This window comes from Fistularia commersonii, chromosome 22, assembly GCF_037954325.1.
Source record: "Fistularia commersonii isolate RoL2024-O1a breed Wild chromosome 22, RoL_Fcom_v1.0, whole genome shotgun sequence".
NCBI classification, from domain to species: Eukaryota; Metazoa; Chordata; class Actinopteri; order Syngnathiformes; family Fistulariidae; genus Fistularia; species Fistularia commersonii.
Window position 1 is genome coordinate 11034764 of NC_141305.1, and position 14845 is coordinate 11049608.

General features: G+C 43.5%; 1 protein-coding gene across 3 annotated transcripts in view; it reads left to right on the plus strand.

Annotated features, from left to right (window-relative positions):
- The first annotated feature begins 796 nt into the window (after positions 1-796).
- Positions 797-14845, plus strand: part of tet3 (tet methylcytosine dioxygenase 3) — a 33922-nt gene continuing 19873 nt past the window's right edge. Inside the window, exons 1-2 of one of the 3 annotated variants that reach the window (XM_086169740.1) lie at positions 797-1542; positions 2123-2182. Coding sequence is in view for 1 of the 3 variants with exons in the window: in XM_086169739.1 (XP_086025865.1) it covers positions 11112-11114 (3 nt within the window). In the remaining 2 variants the exon portion in view is untranslated. Of the gene's footprint in view, positions 1543-2122; positions 2183-9605; positions 12815-14845 lie in introns of those variants that run through there. The other 2 variants (XM_086169741.1, XM_086169739.1) reach the window with 2 other exon arrangements.

The following is a 14845-nucleotide window of genomic DNA, read 5'->3' on the forward strand; positions in this document are numbered from 1 at the left end:
AGTCCAGGTAGCGATGCCTTGTTACAGACATGCACTCGGCGGTTTGTCTTTGGCTTTTTTGTGCATTTTAAGGACCGCGGAGGGTTGCAATTAAAAAAGGTACACGCTGGGGATAATTGCCCAAATGTTATGAACTCGGGCCTCCGAAATGTGCACGGTATGTAATCCTGGCTGACAGTTTAAGGGAAATGCAACGATTTCCCTCATGGGAAATATTGATACTGCACGATGACGCTTTGCTGATCACCAATTTGTAAGCATACCTCCGATTACACCTGATTTATGATCTTAGAACAATATATTTTTTTTAAACGGTTGCAGTAGTGTTTACCATGTGATTGCTCCGTTACTCCCTTCACGTGCTTTGTGTCAGCGTGTTGGATTTTGCTGTGTAATTGTGTGTTTTGCCTGTCAGACAGGGGGGACTGTCCGGCTTCCTGTGTAAGAGCTGAATGAGTGTGTGTGCATGTGTGTGTGTGTGCGTGTGTGTGTGTGTGTGTGTGTGTGTGCTGTGCAGTCCAGTCCAGTCCAGTTATTGCAGGCAGCCTTGACACAGATGGTGCTCAGTGATACCACATACCAGAGGCATTGTTAGTGGAAGGCGAGCTGGAAGAGATAATTGACAGGCATAGAGACGCCCCCACCCCCAGACCCTCCACCCCTCCGCTCAGCCTGCGTGCACGCAGACACATACACACTCGCACTTCCCATCCACCTTCAGTCATGCTCATTATGTCAGCGTCTCATTCACGGTGCCGCACACATTCACATGATCACACATCCAGCAAACCCTTTTCCCTTTTTTTTTTTTTTTTTTCAATATACCAGCTTCAATTCTTCTCTCACTGTTGCTGCCCTCACTTGCTCCCCTTCAGTTTCACCCTAGCAGCAGGACCAGGCTCGCTCTGTGATTGGCGGACGGGCTGCCTTTGTGTGCTGTCGCTAGCGTGACGTCTCTCGTGTGCCGTGTGCCTTGTGTGTATTAGTGCCTATGTGTACATTTATTTTTGTGTATATATGTTAGAAAACAGAGAGAGAGAGAGAAAGGAGGGCGGGAAGTGGCCCAGGCAGCTTTCACATCATGTTTGCACAGAAAGGAGGGGGGAAAAAACACAGCAAGTGGGAGGAAGCCATGATAGTGATCACAGATTTGAAAAAAATCCCTTGTGTGTGTGTGTGTGTGTGTGTGTGGTGTCTGTGTGTATGAGCGTGTGTGCAGTGGACCTATTGACGTACTATCACTAGGGAATGAGAGAGAGGGAGGGGGTAGAGTGAAAGAGCAAGCGAGAGAGAGAGAGAGAGAGAGAGTGAGAGAGAGAACGTGCGTACGAGGGCTTCTGTAAAACCAGATTAAAAACACAAGATGGCTTCCTGAATGGGTTGTTGGACGAAAGAGGGGCTGAGAAAGGAGAGCGGAGAGACTGAGCAAGAAGAAAGGGATAGGGGGGTAGAGGTGGAGACGAAAGGGAGCCGGTGTCTTCTGATGGGGTTTTGGCCAGCGGACGGAGGAGTACAAACCAAGGAAGCTGAGAGACTTGGAGGGTAAATATTCATCACCACAGAGTCCAGACTATTTTAAGATTGATAAGTGTGTGGGTGGGAACGGAGGGGGGTGGGAAATGTGTGGGACCAGGGAAATGCTTGTGACAAAACACACCGTTTAACGTCTACAACAAGCGCCATGTAGATGTCCTGCATGCCATATCAGAGGATGCTATTGTTTCTAAATGAACAGCCTGGCATTGATGGAGACTTCCATCTTTGTCTCTGCTATTCTCCTCCCTGTAATGCATGCAAAAACCTGAATCGTACAGACTTGCCAAATGCATGGATTGGGAAGGCTGCGCTAGTTTGAGATACAGACATTACATAATTCCGTAATTGAAATTGAATCCTCGCGCTTTCATTCTCGACCCCGGCAGTAGAGGGAAGTGGCGGCTTACTGTTTGAACGAAAATCAAAGAAAAGAGATTTGTGCTTTTTGAAGTTGACAGGAACAATACTCGGATTTTGTGCAGCATTTGCTGCACCTGCTGTCTCTAATGACAAGTCCTTGTCGCATTATTCTATTGATTGTTATTCTCTCTTCACCCAACCCTCCACCCCCTCGCTTGCTGTAAAGGTGGAGCATTTTGAAGACAACAGCCGACACTGTTTGGGAAACCCTGAACTGGCAGCTGAGGTAAGAGGGCATTAGGCTTCTGCCACCATGTTTTTGGTCATCGTGTATGAATTTGTGGACCATCCGTGGTGCTGTAACGTGCTCGTGGTTAGTTAGAACCTGATAAACGTGACTAGTAGTGACTCTGTTTGCGACTGTACCCATTCAGTTGTGTACGTGTTGCGTTGCTCATTGGTATCCATTTACAAACTATGATTGGGATGCAAAACTACGGTTGCTTCGCGGCGTGACGGCCGTTATCCGTTTTGCTGATATCACCCGACAATCGCACGAGCTCCATGTGTCGGTCGTTGTTCCATCTTGGTCCCGGAATTATACCACTCACGGAACCGTCCCGCTCAAAGGGTGACGCGTTAGACCCGCTTTTGCAATTGTACCTTGAAGCCAGAATGAGCGGAGCACCTTAGCGGAAAAAGTGGCAGCGTCCTCAGTTTAAAGCGTCCCACGCTGCCCGCTGATTGGTGCCAGAGCCCGGCATGTGTAGATACAAGAGATCAGGGAGGGAAGGAGGGAGAAGGAGGAGGAATCGTACGCACTGGCTCAGGAGTTGGGGGGCCGTCCTTCGTCTCATCGGTTCTGGAGTCAAATGAGGTAACGGGAGTAAAAGTTAGTGGGTCACGCATGCGTACGCATTCGACTGTCAAGTGTAGTAACCTGTGGCGTGTAGCCGCTGAGAGCGCGCTGTTCAGAATCATGGCACGCTCGTGTTTACGTGGAAAGGAAGTTGGAGCGGCGAGCCTTCATTCAGAAATTAAACACCAACAAATCTTGTGATCTCCTTTAGTGGCAGCGAACCATTTACTTTGATTCTGCTGCCATCCATTGGAAGTGTTTTCAAGGAGGACTCTTGATAGCCATAGCGATGGCCAAAGGACAATAAAATTGACGATACACTGAATTGTTATTAATAAACGGAGGTTAAAATTAGGCACTGCCGACACGCTTCAGCTTTACTCTTAAAGCCCCACTAATCTTTCTTGATGAAATTGTCATTTTATCTTCCAAAGTACACAACCGTACTATTTTGCGGGGAAATTACAGCTGAAAGCTATGTCGTCTTTGTTTTTCACGTTTGTGCTATGTCTCCTTGGAGTGCCACTTTACGGAGGGTCACAGCTGCTAGACTAGTCTTAGTATCGTCTTTATCTCATGAAGAGCAGCTTTGTTGTTAAACATTTCCCCGGTGACGCAAAGTCAAACAGTCTACAACCAACCGAAGGTCCTATATCTGACAGAGGAAACTCATACAGCACATGCACAATGTACAAAATGTACACACACATTTTGGGGGATGCTTTTGAATTTTAGACCCTGAAAAATTTTCTTGAGAAGATTTACAGAAGACCGTTGTGTACTCAGGAAACCAGTTAATTAGATTATTCATTAATATTAATTAATCACTGATTAATAATAACAGTTACACTTACTCAGACAGAAAGTCCAAGCGTTCTCATGACAATGTCAGTGTCAGCTTTGATCGGCTGAAGCTCCCTTTGCTCACAACAAAGGTTCGTTTCCTGATCCGTCATCTGGTGATGTTTGGATGGTCGGTAAAAAGCGGCAACATTTTGTTCTTAGTCCAACAATGATGTGAAAAACATCACCAGATGTTCATAACCCCATTGTCATAGCAATGTCATTACAAATGAATCACATGTGATAGGCTTGGATTTCTCAAGTCCCACTGTTATTTCTAAGACATGAATGAAAATGGTATTACATGGATATTTATTTGTTGTAGTTCTATCTGCGGTTCTCTGTGTTTTACAATAAAGAGAGACACACATTATATAAACTGAAATGAAAAACGATATTTCTGTACAAACCCCTCTTTAGATGACTAATTAAATCGATAAAACATGATTGGTAAACTGATGTTGAATAAAGAATTAAACCAATTTGAAATTAGTAGCAACAGCGATGAAAATGTGCTAAATTACAGTAAGATAGATGGTTATGTTGATTAAAGGTAAAAACCCATGAGATTTCTTATGAAGATTCAATTAAAATTTTCTCATAGAAATCTTTTGAGCCCCCCATTTGCCAGAGAAAGTGGGTTTCGAAGCTTCGGGGTTCTAATTTCCAAACGCTATTTTTGGAAACCTTCTCTAAACCAGCAGCAGAAGATAACAGAGAAGGGAGTTATTAATGTAGATTAGTTCTCACATGTTCAAAGTTTTTTTGTTTCTTATCAAAACAGGGGAAACTGAAAATAAGCCCTCCTCAGTTTACACAACAGGTTACCAGACGGCTTGATTGCATTGTGTGACTTTGTTTCCGCGCCTCTAAACCAGATTTCCTCTTTCTTCTTCTGATGAATTCCAGTTGGTGAACTGATGGGAAAGACATTCAAACCACTGCGTGACAGCAGATGGAACAGAAGCTTCTTAATCATGTGTTTGCACTGGTGTGGAATCCCCAGCCTAGTACTTAAAGGGTTAACGCTGACCTAGTTTCCGTGGCAACACTGAATGTCTGATGACATCATTGCGTTAATTTTAGATTGAGTCCAGCGTCCGACGTTGGTCACGTGACCAGTTGTGTGTATTAGGTGTAGTAAGTGGTTTTTGTATATTATATGTACTCAGGAAGTGGAGGATTTGACATCACCTGTTCCATTCAGAACGCTCTCGATGTCTTTACCACCGTGTAAGGTTTCCGCTGAGGAAAGAAAAACCGCTCTGTTCGCTATGTACTGCAACTGTGCCTCTTGTCATCATTCGGTTTTCTCATAGTACTACTTCAGATTGTTTAACTTCACCTTCGTAATGATATTTATCCTCCATGTTTCAGCGTACTATGACCATTGATATGTATAATTTTTTTTCTACTACATTCAAAAGCCACCAGTGGACAGTAATACCGGATTTCTGTAGCTTTTATCAATACCGATATTAGCTGTATCTCTGAAATCAATCATTTTTCAATCAATCATTTTTGTCACATTGCACAGGATTTATTTATGTTAAAATATACCAAGCCACAGGACAGATTCTTCTGCATACCTGGAAATGAAAATTAATATGACATTTTACAGCCTGCATTGGTCCTTTAAAAAAACATCCTGTGGGATGATGCAACCTTTTACATATTAAATGCTGATCTGGAAAGTGTTTACACTGAATGCTATATAAATACTGTATATATTTATCCATGAGATTTGGGTGCAGATCAGCTGACTCATCAGCTGGCCGATCTGCACCCCATTTTGACTGTATTGGACAGGCTTTAAAAAATCAGAACACAAACGTAGACATTTTCTGAAAAATACTGAGCAGTCAAACTCGTTCAGGTACACATGAGCAGATGTCTCCAGAATATCATGAATATTTAATGTACATTTCCCATGAAAATGACAAGCTCTCCAAGGATTTGGACCCTTGAAGATGAATTATCAATTATCACCATCAACTATGCCTCATTTATGAATTCAAGTTATTAATACATCAGGTTTTTTTGGACCTCTTTACTTTTTTTTAGGGCATTTATCAACGATTAATGTCGATCGGCAGATTGAAACCTCTGATCAACTGCGCTGATGCTCGTGTTGTGCAGGTGAACATGGCTGGACGTCACGTGTGCCCGGATGGCAGGAGTTGTGTGTGTGTGTGTGTGTGTGTGTGTGCATGCGCATGTGCGACGTCGTCGTTGGGGGTATCTGTGTTTGATGTTGCAGGGAGGCTTCAGCTGCTTGGTGCCGCAGTTAATAAAAAATGAATGGAAAGAGAAAGGGGAGGATCCCTCAGCTGTTGCTCAAGCTCTTTAACTCTCACATCACTGGCGGCTGCTCAGTTACTCCCACTGGGCGTGCAGTTTGTACGGTCCTGAATCCTCCTTCTGCCAGATGCTACAGCCAGGTTTTATGTAACGCAGCGCCACAGCTGTTGGAGTTTCCATCACACACGAGCTGATTGAAACACACTTAAAATACTGATTTGTAGAGCAAGAAAAGTATATTCTTATTCATTCACTGGGTATACAGGGCAAGGTATGACATGTGTTATAAGAGGTACGGCAGTAAATCCCAATGCGCCAAATGTTAAATGCCAAATGTTATTCAGAAATCATCTTTAATATACCAGACATGTTCACTGAAATCTTGTCAATCTTGGCGGAATTAGGCGATTTTTTTGTATGTTTGGGACCCGTCTGAAACCACAGCATGTGTTTTTCTGTCGCCACAGAAGAGCACTGGCCCTTTAAGCCTGGCCACGCTTGACTTGAACATATGGAAAGCTAATCTTAGACTCAGTCCTGCGAGACACAAGGATGGCAACCAGCCACTTTGCAGTACTGAGGAAGGTTTCTCTCTGTTTTTTTTTGTCTTTCAAGTTAGAGCAGTTTCTGATCTGACCCCTAAATCCTCTCGCTGGATGTATCTCTGACGCCTTTTGCATAAAAACCCATCGTGCGCTGTTAATAAATATATCATTTGCTTTTATGACTTTACACACCTTGGGTGGTAGTACACTGCGTTCTTTTTTTGTCTGCTATCCATTTCTTTGTCTGAAACCTAAAATTTTCAGGCCATATTTTGAAACGCTGTGTTCTTTACATTGTGTCTTTGTACCTCGACCACAAAGAGGTTCCTCTTACAGGCTCCCTCCTCCCCACCTTCTCCTCCCTCATCATTATTTTTTAGCGGCTTCACCCAGCCCAAAAGCCCCTCACCCTCCACCCCCTTACCATTTTCACTCTCCTCCCTCTCAAACCACTTCTGCCTTCCTCTTTGTGAGGAGCAGTGACGAGGGGTGGGGGGTGGGTTGAGGGTGGGTTAGGCCTTCCCCAGCTGGGCTATTCGTGCTGACTTGCACGTGCTGAATGTCAGGAGGTATGACTCAGACTGGATACCATACACTCAATACTATGATCCACACCCAAACACACCCTGAAAATGACACCGCTCTGCCTCGTTGCTGAATCGGGATGTGGGTCAGATGGCTGTTAAGACATAAAAACAAAAACAGACTCTGAAAGGGATGAATAAAAGGCTAATACAGCTCTATGGTTTAAATATGGAAATAGAAAAGGAGTTGACACATCCCATTTGAAACCGGACACCAGCATTAATTTGTCAGAGGCATCTCAAGCAGAGTACAAAGGATAAAATCAGGCAAAAGCTCCAGAAATTATTCTCAAAACGATTGAAGAAATGGTCTCTTATTTGTTCAACCACTGGAAACACTGTATTGCTTCCATTCTGTTAAATATTATGTGCTCAGTGCAACACTGCCGCCTCTTGTCCCGCCCACCAATAAACCCGCTGACCCTCAGTGAACAATCCAATACTGTAAGAATACTAAGAGCGTGCATATGTGTGTGCGTGTGTGTGTGCGTTTGCGTGTGTGTGTGCAGTCATGTGCGTGCATCTTTAAAGTCCCCTGCATTTGGTGTCTTGTTTGCAGTTTCGGATGCTTTTTGTGTGTTTTGCTTCAACCCATGTGTCTGTAATGAAAAACAGGTGCTAGAAGTGAGGAAGACAGTGAAAAAGCAGCAGCATAAAAGACAAGAAGAGGGGGAAGGGAAAAAAAAATGGCTCAGATGACCTTGATACCATTAGACTGCGGGGCAATGTGGGTGGGGGTGCATTGAGGTCGATAGGATCAGCATCAGAGGGAAGGGAATCAGCTGACAGGATGAGATTGGAGGAGGGGCGAGGACCCTTGTTACATGAATGTGACGCTTTTGGTCATGTGAGAAGCTTGATGGAGAAAACACGTATTTTATGCTTTTAACCAAAAGCCATCGATGCAAATATAGTGAAATCATATAGGTCATTTGTAAGTTTATCCTCCTATCTCAACCTCGAGACAGAACAATGTACTCGATTCTTATTTTCTGTTCTGTGTAACCCATTTCCTAGAGCTTGAACGGTTTCAGTCAGCTGATTTTATCATACATTAAACGCATATCACATATGCCAACAGTAATTACAATATGAAACCTTTATTTATGGTTAAATACTAAAAATATTACAAAAAATGATATACATATATCCATGTATATGTGTGTGTGTGTGTGTGTGTGTGTGTGGTGTGTGTTGATGGTATATTGAGGTCAAGCAGACCCCCAGCTGGACACCCAACAGTGTTTAGACATTGTTATTTGCTTGAATGCAGGCTGTGATACTGTTGTCAAGACATCTCGTATCAACAGTCTGATTTCGACACTGACGTGCTAAAGCCTGAACAATGCTTCTTTCACATTGACTTTCTTTGAAAACGGTTGTGTTTTTTTTCTTCCATTCTATTTTAAATGAGTGCAGGTTATTGTTACGGACTGCTATGATGTGTCATTACTGGAAATTAGCCGTATTATGACAATGAAATACAACTCAAACCAAATCATCAGACTTACAGTTATGGAATTTTTTACTTGAAGGGTTATCACAGGCTGAGAAAACAGGAGTATTAAAATATAGAAATCTATGAGCACCGATGAGGTTAAAATATAAATACGTTTCAGGTTTTGTGTGTGAGGCCCGGATGTGAGGACTTGCTGAAAAGAAAAGACAAAAATGACTCAGTCTTAGTCATATGCATGTAAAAACAACACTCACTGCTGAGGATGGACTTTTATTGTCAGTCATCCCTCCTACAACCAAGAACTTTCCTCCGAGTTGCTGAGAAACAAGAGAGACAAAGAAGTCAGTGAAATGGAGAGAAAATGAACGAGTTGAGGTCAGCCAGCAGCTAATTTGGATAATTTGAAAAGATTAAGAGATGAAGGGACTGTTGTAAACGTTGGATACTCTATAGTCTCTGCTTTTTCTCTTGAGTGATGCCGGGCTACAGCCGGTTAACTGTAAGTACCTATTCTCTTTTATCGTTCCTTTTTTAACAAAGTCCAACTGTAATCTGCCTGCTTACCATATCCAGTCACATACACTAATTGTAAAAAGAAAGATTACTGTGAAGAGCCTGTATCTCATACATCTTATACTTCTAATATTGGTCTCTCTATCTCATATTTATTATTATTATTTTCATTTAACCACAGTCCTTGGTTTTACTTAAAGTACAGAACAAATGTCTATTTCCAATATTTGTTATCGCCTCTAATATGACTGAAATTAGGCAAACGTGCTGCAGCCAGTGTTACTTTCTGTTTGCCTACTGCCACATGATCGTATTGTAGCGGTCACTGAACACATGACAGTTAGAGACCCTAAATCCTCTAGATAATCAATTTTCACTAAAATGGTTTTTAGTAGTTTGTAGTTAATGCTTATACATCCTGCTATTTCTAGATTTTGTCGGTACTGTGTCATTACTATTTATATATCTACCTTCTCTTTAGCAGTTCAGGCTATAATGACATTATTGTAAGGGCTGATATGAATGTAATAGTGACTTTGTCTCCTTCTTCTAACTCTCATTTTGAATTTTTGAAACAAGAAGTAAGACTTGTCTTATTTTGTTGTATTTTTGTGCTTGTGCGAATTATTGAAATTACACAAGCAATCAGTGCCAAAAATCATATCTGAACATATTCAAAGTACTGCCTGTAATGGAGTGAAAAGGATAAATACCCATCATTTACCTGGTGCTGAATCTAGTATATAATCAACATAATAGCCTCAATGTCATCCGTAGGAGGACACTGGAAAAAAAGACCAAGTATAAGCCAGTAATTATGTTGACAATTAGTGGCGAGGAATAAGAATACATGTCCCTCTACTCACGAGGGGACATCCATTTTTCTGTCTGGCTCAGAAACATCGGAGTTCACATGTTTAATCTGCTGGCTCTGAATGAATCAGTTGAGAAAAAGAAACAGTGAAAAATTGTTTAAGGGGGGAGTCAGAAATAAAACACAAGAAATGACATAACGATTAGATAAAAAAAAAAAAAAATGGCCCTATCGGAAATGTAAGCTGAGGGTATCATCCCCCAGAGCCATGTGACGTTCAGTCAGAATAAGGTATCGTGGAAAGTTTGACTCAGAGAGGGGATTTCACACTTTTTTGCGAGTGTGATTCAGCAGGTTGGCTTCATAGGCTTTCAAAATGACGTTTTCTGGGAGGAAAGCATATGATCGCCGGGTTAAGCTTTCATCAAGAAAACGCTGTGTCACTGAAGCCCCCGGATCGTGGGCGACTGTGCGTGGCCATTGGCAGGCGGTGCCGGCGACTTTTGACAAAAGCTCTTGACGACCACACGAGCTCGTGACAGACGACAAGGATGATGACAACAATGACGACACAGCTATGTCATCACCACATGTGCTTCTTACCTCTCTTACTCTCTGCTCTCCCTCTTGCTTATTGGCACTCCCTGGTCATGTGACCTAATGGACTACTTCTCTTCTCCTTGCCTTAGACAGCTCTGGCTGCGCTGTGTTTCTCTTTGCGAGCGACGCTCATCTGTGTGTGTGTGTGTGTGTGTGGATATATAAATATATACGAAAACGTGTGGTAACAGAGAGACGGACAGCACGCAGTTGACAGGGCCAGAGTGTGTGTGTGTGTTAGAAAGTGTTGTATCGGTAACGCAATAAGCTATGTGCGAAAGGAGAAAATGCTCAGGAAACAAAACAGAAAGATAAATACAGGGAGGGAGTCAGACGCAGATAGAGAAATCCCAAGAAAATGAGACATCGAGAGCGACCAAGGGAAGCAGAGAACGACAAAGTAGAAGAAGCAGGAGAGGCTGCTGAAGTTAATCCAGCCATAGCGCAGTGAAGTCGGCAAATGCTCGGTAATATAAGAGAATATTACTACGCAGCAGCAGCTGACAGCGATCTGCATGGGGGAGACGGCCATGTTTTTCCCTCCTCCTCCTTGTCAAATCCGCTCCAAACTCCAGCAATGTTGAAGAGAAGAAAAGAGACTCCACAAGGCCGAACAACCAGCGAGCGGGCGAGAGGGAACGTTCAGCGATTGCGATGATCACGATGATGATAATGACAGTGATGCCGAGGCCGAAAAATGGTGAGGATAGAGCAAGTGGATGTGATCTTATGCTGGCAGAAAGGACAGAGGGCAATAACATGCATTTTAAGCTAACTGTACCAGGTTGATTACTTGTGGTTGCTGTCTTCGTTTGGAAACTACCTGACAGTCCTCTTCCCGTGAATACCCTTAACCTCCTCTTTAGTACGTCTCATCAAGTCGACCAATCAGTCACGACGACCGCCAAGTGAGTCGCTCTTGGTTTTCGCCGTTTTAAAACGAGAGATTCGATAAACGTGTCCTCTCTTCCGTTTCTCCTTTTTCCGTGTTTGTGTTGTCTCATTCCTCAGTGTCCGCCTTCATTGCATTCTCCTTATCCTGCTTCTACTTGCTGGCGTTGAACGTACTCTCCCTCTCCACCACCAAGTCTTACGTTCATGTTTTTCCAATTGGAGCTCCCCCCTCCCTCTTCTCCTTTCCTCTTAAGGTAAATTTATACGTATTGTATTAAAAGAATCCCACCTTGTCTGGATCTTTTTAACCCGTTGGGGGTTCGGGGTGCCAACGATACTACCAGCAGCCCGGCGACCTCTCCTTGCACCAAGTCGACGTCTTTGTTCGGGATGCCTTGCTATAAGGGGACACTTCAAGTCACAGGTGTAGCACTGGACCTTTTTGTTGTGCTTGAAGAAGAGGCATCATGGATGAGGAAGATGGAGCTGGAGGAACCATCACCAGTGTTGTCTTCATCTTTGGCTCGGAGCTACGCCGAGACTAGACGCTGTCGAACGGCACGGAAATTGGACGACGGCAACTGAAGGCATAACCAAGCAGTTTAAACGTTGTTTTTTTTTCTTCGTTCCATTTCCCCTCTTTTCCATCGAGCACGATGCTGGCTGAAGCGACGTATTCGCACGGCAGTCCCCGGACGCGTCTGTGTCGGAAATCAGAGAATCGCCGTCATCGCTAAAATTAGAAATAGCGGGTTATCGTGAATTAACAAAACACGGCCTCATATTTTGCAATTTTTAAGTCGATGAGAAAGTGGTGTTGAGGGTGTGAATAAAGACAGAGAGAGGCTCTCTCATTGGTGAGGGCTCTGCTGCATTGTGCTGTTTCCTAGGCTGCCACTACCAGCGACTATCCCCCACAGCTCCCTCTGTTTCTGCTCAGTGCACACTCCTCCATTCCAACGTACGTGCCCGCTGTGGCTCAGATAATGGCCTCTCACTCTGCACACACTGAAGAGAGAGAGGAGAGGAGATGGAGGGAGAGGCTGCATGAGAGGGAGGGGAATAGAGGGAGGGAGCACGCTTGGGGGAGGTGGGGGCTGCGAAGAGAAGCCGACTGCATGTGCAGTCGAGAGAAAGAAAGAGGATATTGAAAAAGGGAAGGGAGGAGCAGACAGAGATAATGAGAAAGGAAAAAGCGGTGAACAGAAAGGGTCGGCCATAAGAGGAGCTACCAGAATGAGGAACGTGTGTGCTATTTTGGGGGGAGGTGTGTTGTGTACGTGTGGCTGGCTCTATGTATGTGCATGACTGCATGCATGTGTATTTTGCCGCTCGCTCTGTCTGTGCACCGCACAGGCTGGAAGAACTAACAAGAAAGGAATACAACCCGACAAGGCCGGATTGCTTGTGGGTTCTTTGCCGGCAAACAATTCTCATGCTCCGCTCCACGGCCTCTTCTGTTCTTTGCTTTCTGACCGGCAGCTCTGTCTGGACATCTAGGGCCATGTAAGTATGCGACACAGGGGGCGAGGGTCTCGACCGGCTTCATATTGCCATGGTCTCTGCTTAATGTTCCTGCTCAGCAGATCGGCGTAGGAAGATGTGGGGAGAGAGGGGGGGTCGGAGACGGACAAAAAGCAGGACGGGGAGTGTTGTGTATCAGGGAATTTGGTTTCAGCTGTCTACTCACGAGCCGAACTTAAACACCTCAGCAACAAAAAAAAAAGAGAGAGAGTCTCCTCCCTCTTTTTTTCAGTTTCAATGTTAAACACCACTTGCTTGTTACAAAAGATTTACACGGGGTCAGGATCCACCAGTTTTTTGAAGCTCTGAACTGCTTAGCCGGGTTGATGCTTTTGGTTATACTTTTTGTTGGACTTAGATTGAAGACAGATTTCTCTGTGTCTGTCTATCTGTCTCGCTCTCCCTCTACTCTGTCTATGTCTCTCTCTCTCTCTCTCTCTGTCTCTCTCTCTCTCTCTCCCTCGCTCGCTCGCTCTCTTCATATACAGTATATGGCAAAGGGATGTCATGGTGTAAATATCTATCGAAGCGTGGGGCTCGTACTTGAGCAACCCAGCATTTTTGGCCCGGGCGGACAATATTTCACAAAAGTGTCATTCAAGGTGAATCGGCCCCTTGATATGAAGGATGCCACCTTATGTATGCTGCAGTATTTGAAAGATGGTGCATATGCAAAGCTTAATCAAGCCAGTCCTTTTTTTTTTTTTTTTTTACATGTACAAATGGTTTCATTCACGTTGAGTTTTTACATGTATGTAGCTAATGTGACAAAAAGAGGAAAAGAAAGTGTCCAAGTGCTGTGATTGTGGATTTTTTAGTTTGTGCGGAGTTGCAGTCATTCTATTTCAACACACTGCAGTTCTCATAACTGCTGTGCCCCCGCCCCCCACCCCCTAACCCTGTCTGATGCCACTGATAGTGCAGACATGGGGCCTCTCATGTATTGCCTGCCGGCTGTTCGCTGCCACCCCAACCCTTCTCCAACCCCAAACCACCCCTTTCCAATACCACCGACACCCCCAGGGACCTTCACCAGACACACAGCACAGAAGGTGGATTCAAAGGCCCTGAGCATACTGCCTGTCCAGTAATTAGCCAGTTCAAAGTCTCATTTAAATCATATTCAAATAATTGGGAAGTTGGACACGAGGCTTACTTCCACTATCATAACGATAGTGCTACAAGTCGTCCTTTTATATGACACGAGATAATAGAATAGTGTACGGTTTTGTGCCACCAAAGTTTTAACTCGCTCACATGAATGTTGGACTGTTGCTCGAGGTTAGTCTGGTTTTGTTATTACGAAATGACAAATGTATGTCTCTTTTGCTGCTGCCAATCAAGTGTTTAGGCTAGAACAGTTCCTGGAGATTGGACTGTTGAAAGCTCTTTGTTGGACATCCTGTTTCAATACTGGGATTATAATTTTGGTCAAAATTAAAATAATATTTCTTATACAACCGCAAAGTAAATTTTAAAATCTCATGTTTGTTGTTCTTACTCATCCTGAATCCCCAAACTTTGGTTAGATATTAATGCTGACCATAATTTTTTTCCTCTGTTATTCTGTACGGCAATGTATTTTCCAAACCATGTACCACAATAAGGTTTTTGCCTAGAGTTTCCATTTATCATGTATGGCTCTCATAAATACAACTACAGCATCAGACAGATACTTGACTTTAATACAGTTTTATTAAGTAACCCCCCACTCCCCAAAAAAAAAAAGACATTGAATTTGCCATAGCTTTCTTTCCCAAGTGACTAGTGATAGTAAATGTTTTGGACTATGCTGTTCAGCCACAGTGTGAACTCTGTCAATGATTTCTACGTCTGCCCTTGAAATATTGTTGTTTGCTTTTACTCTCAAAGCACATTTCATTAAAATCCAGGAGTGGCTTAATTAAGCCTGCTTGTATTATAAATATCTTAATGTCAGAGGATTTTGGTAAATTTGGTCATCATAGTAGTACTTATCAGATAGTGCAGTTTACTAGTCCCATAGACAAATGA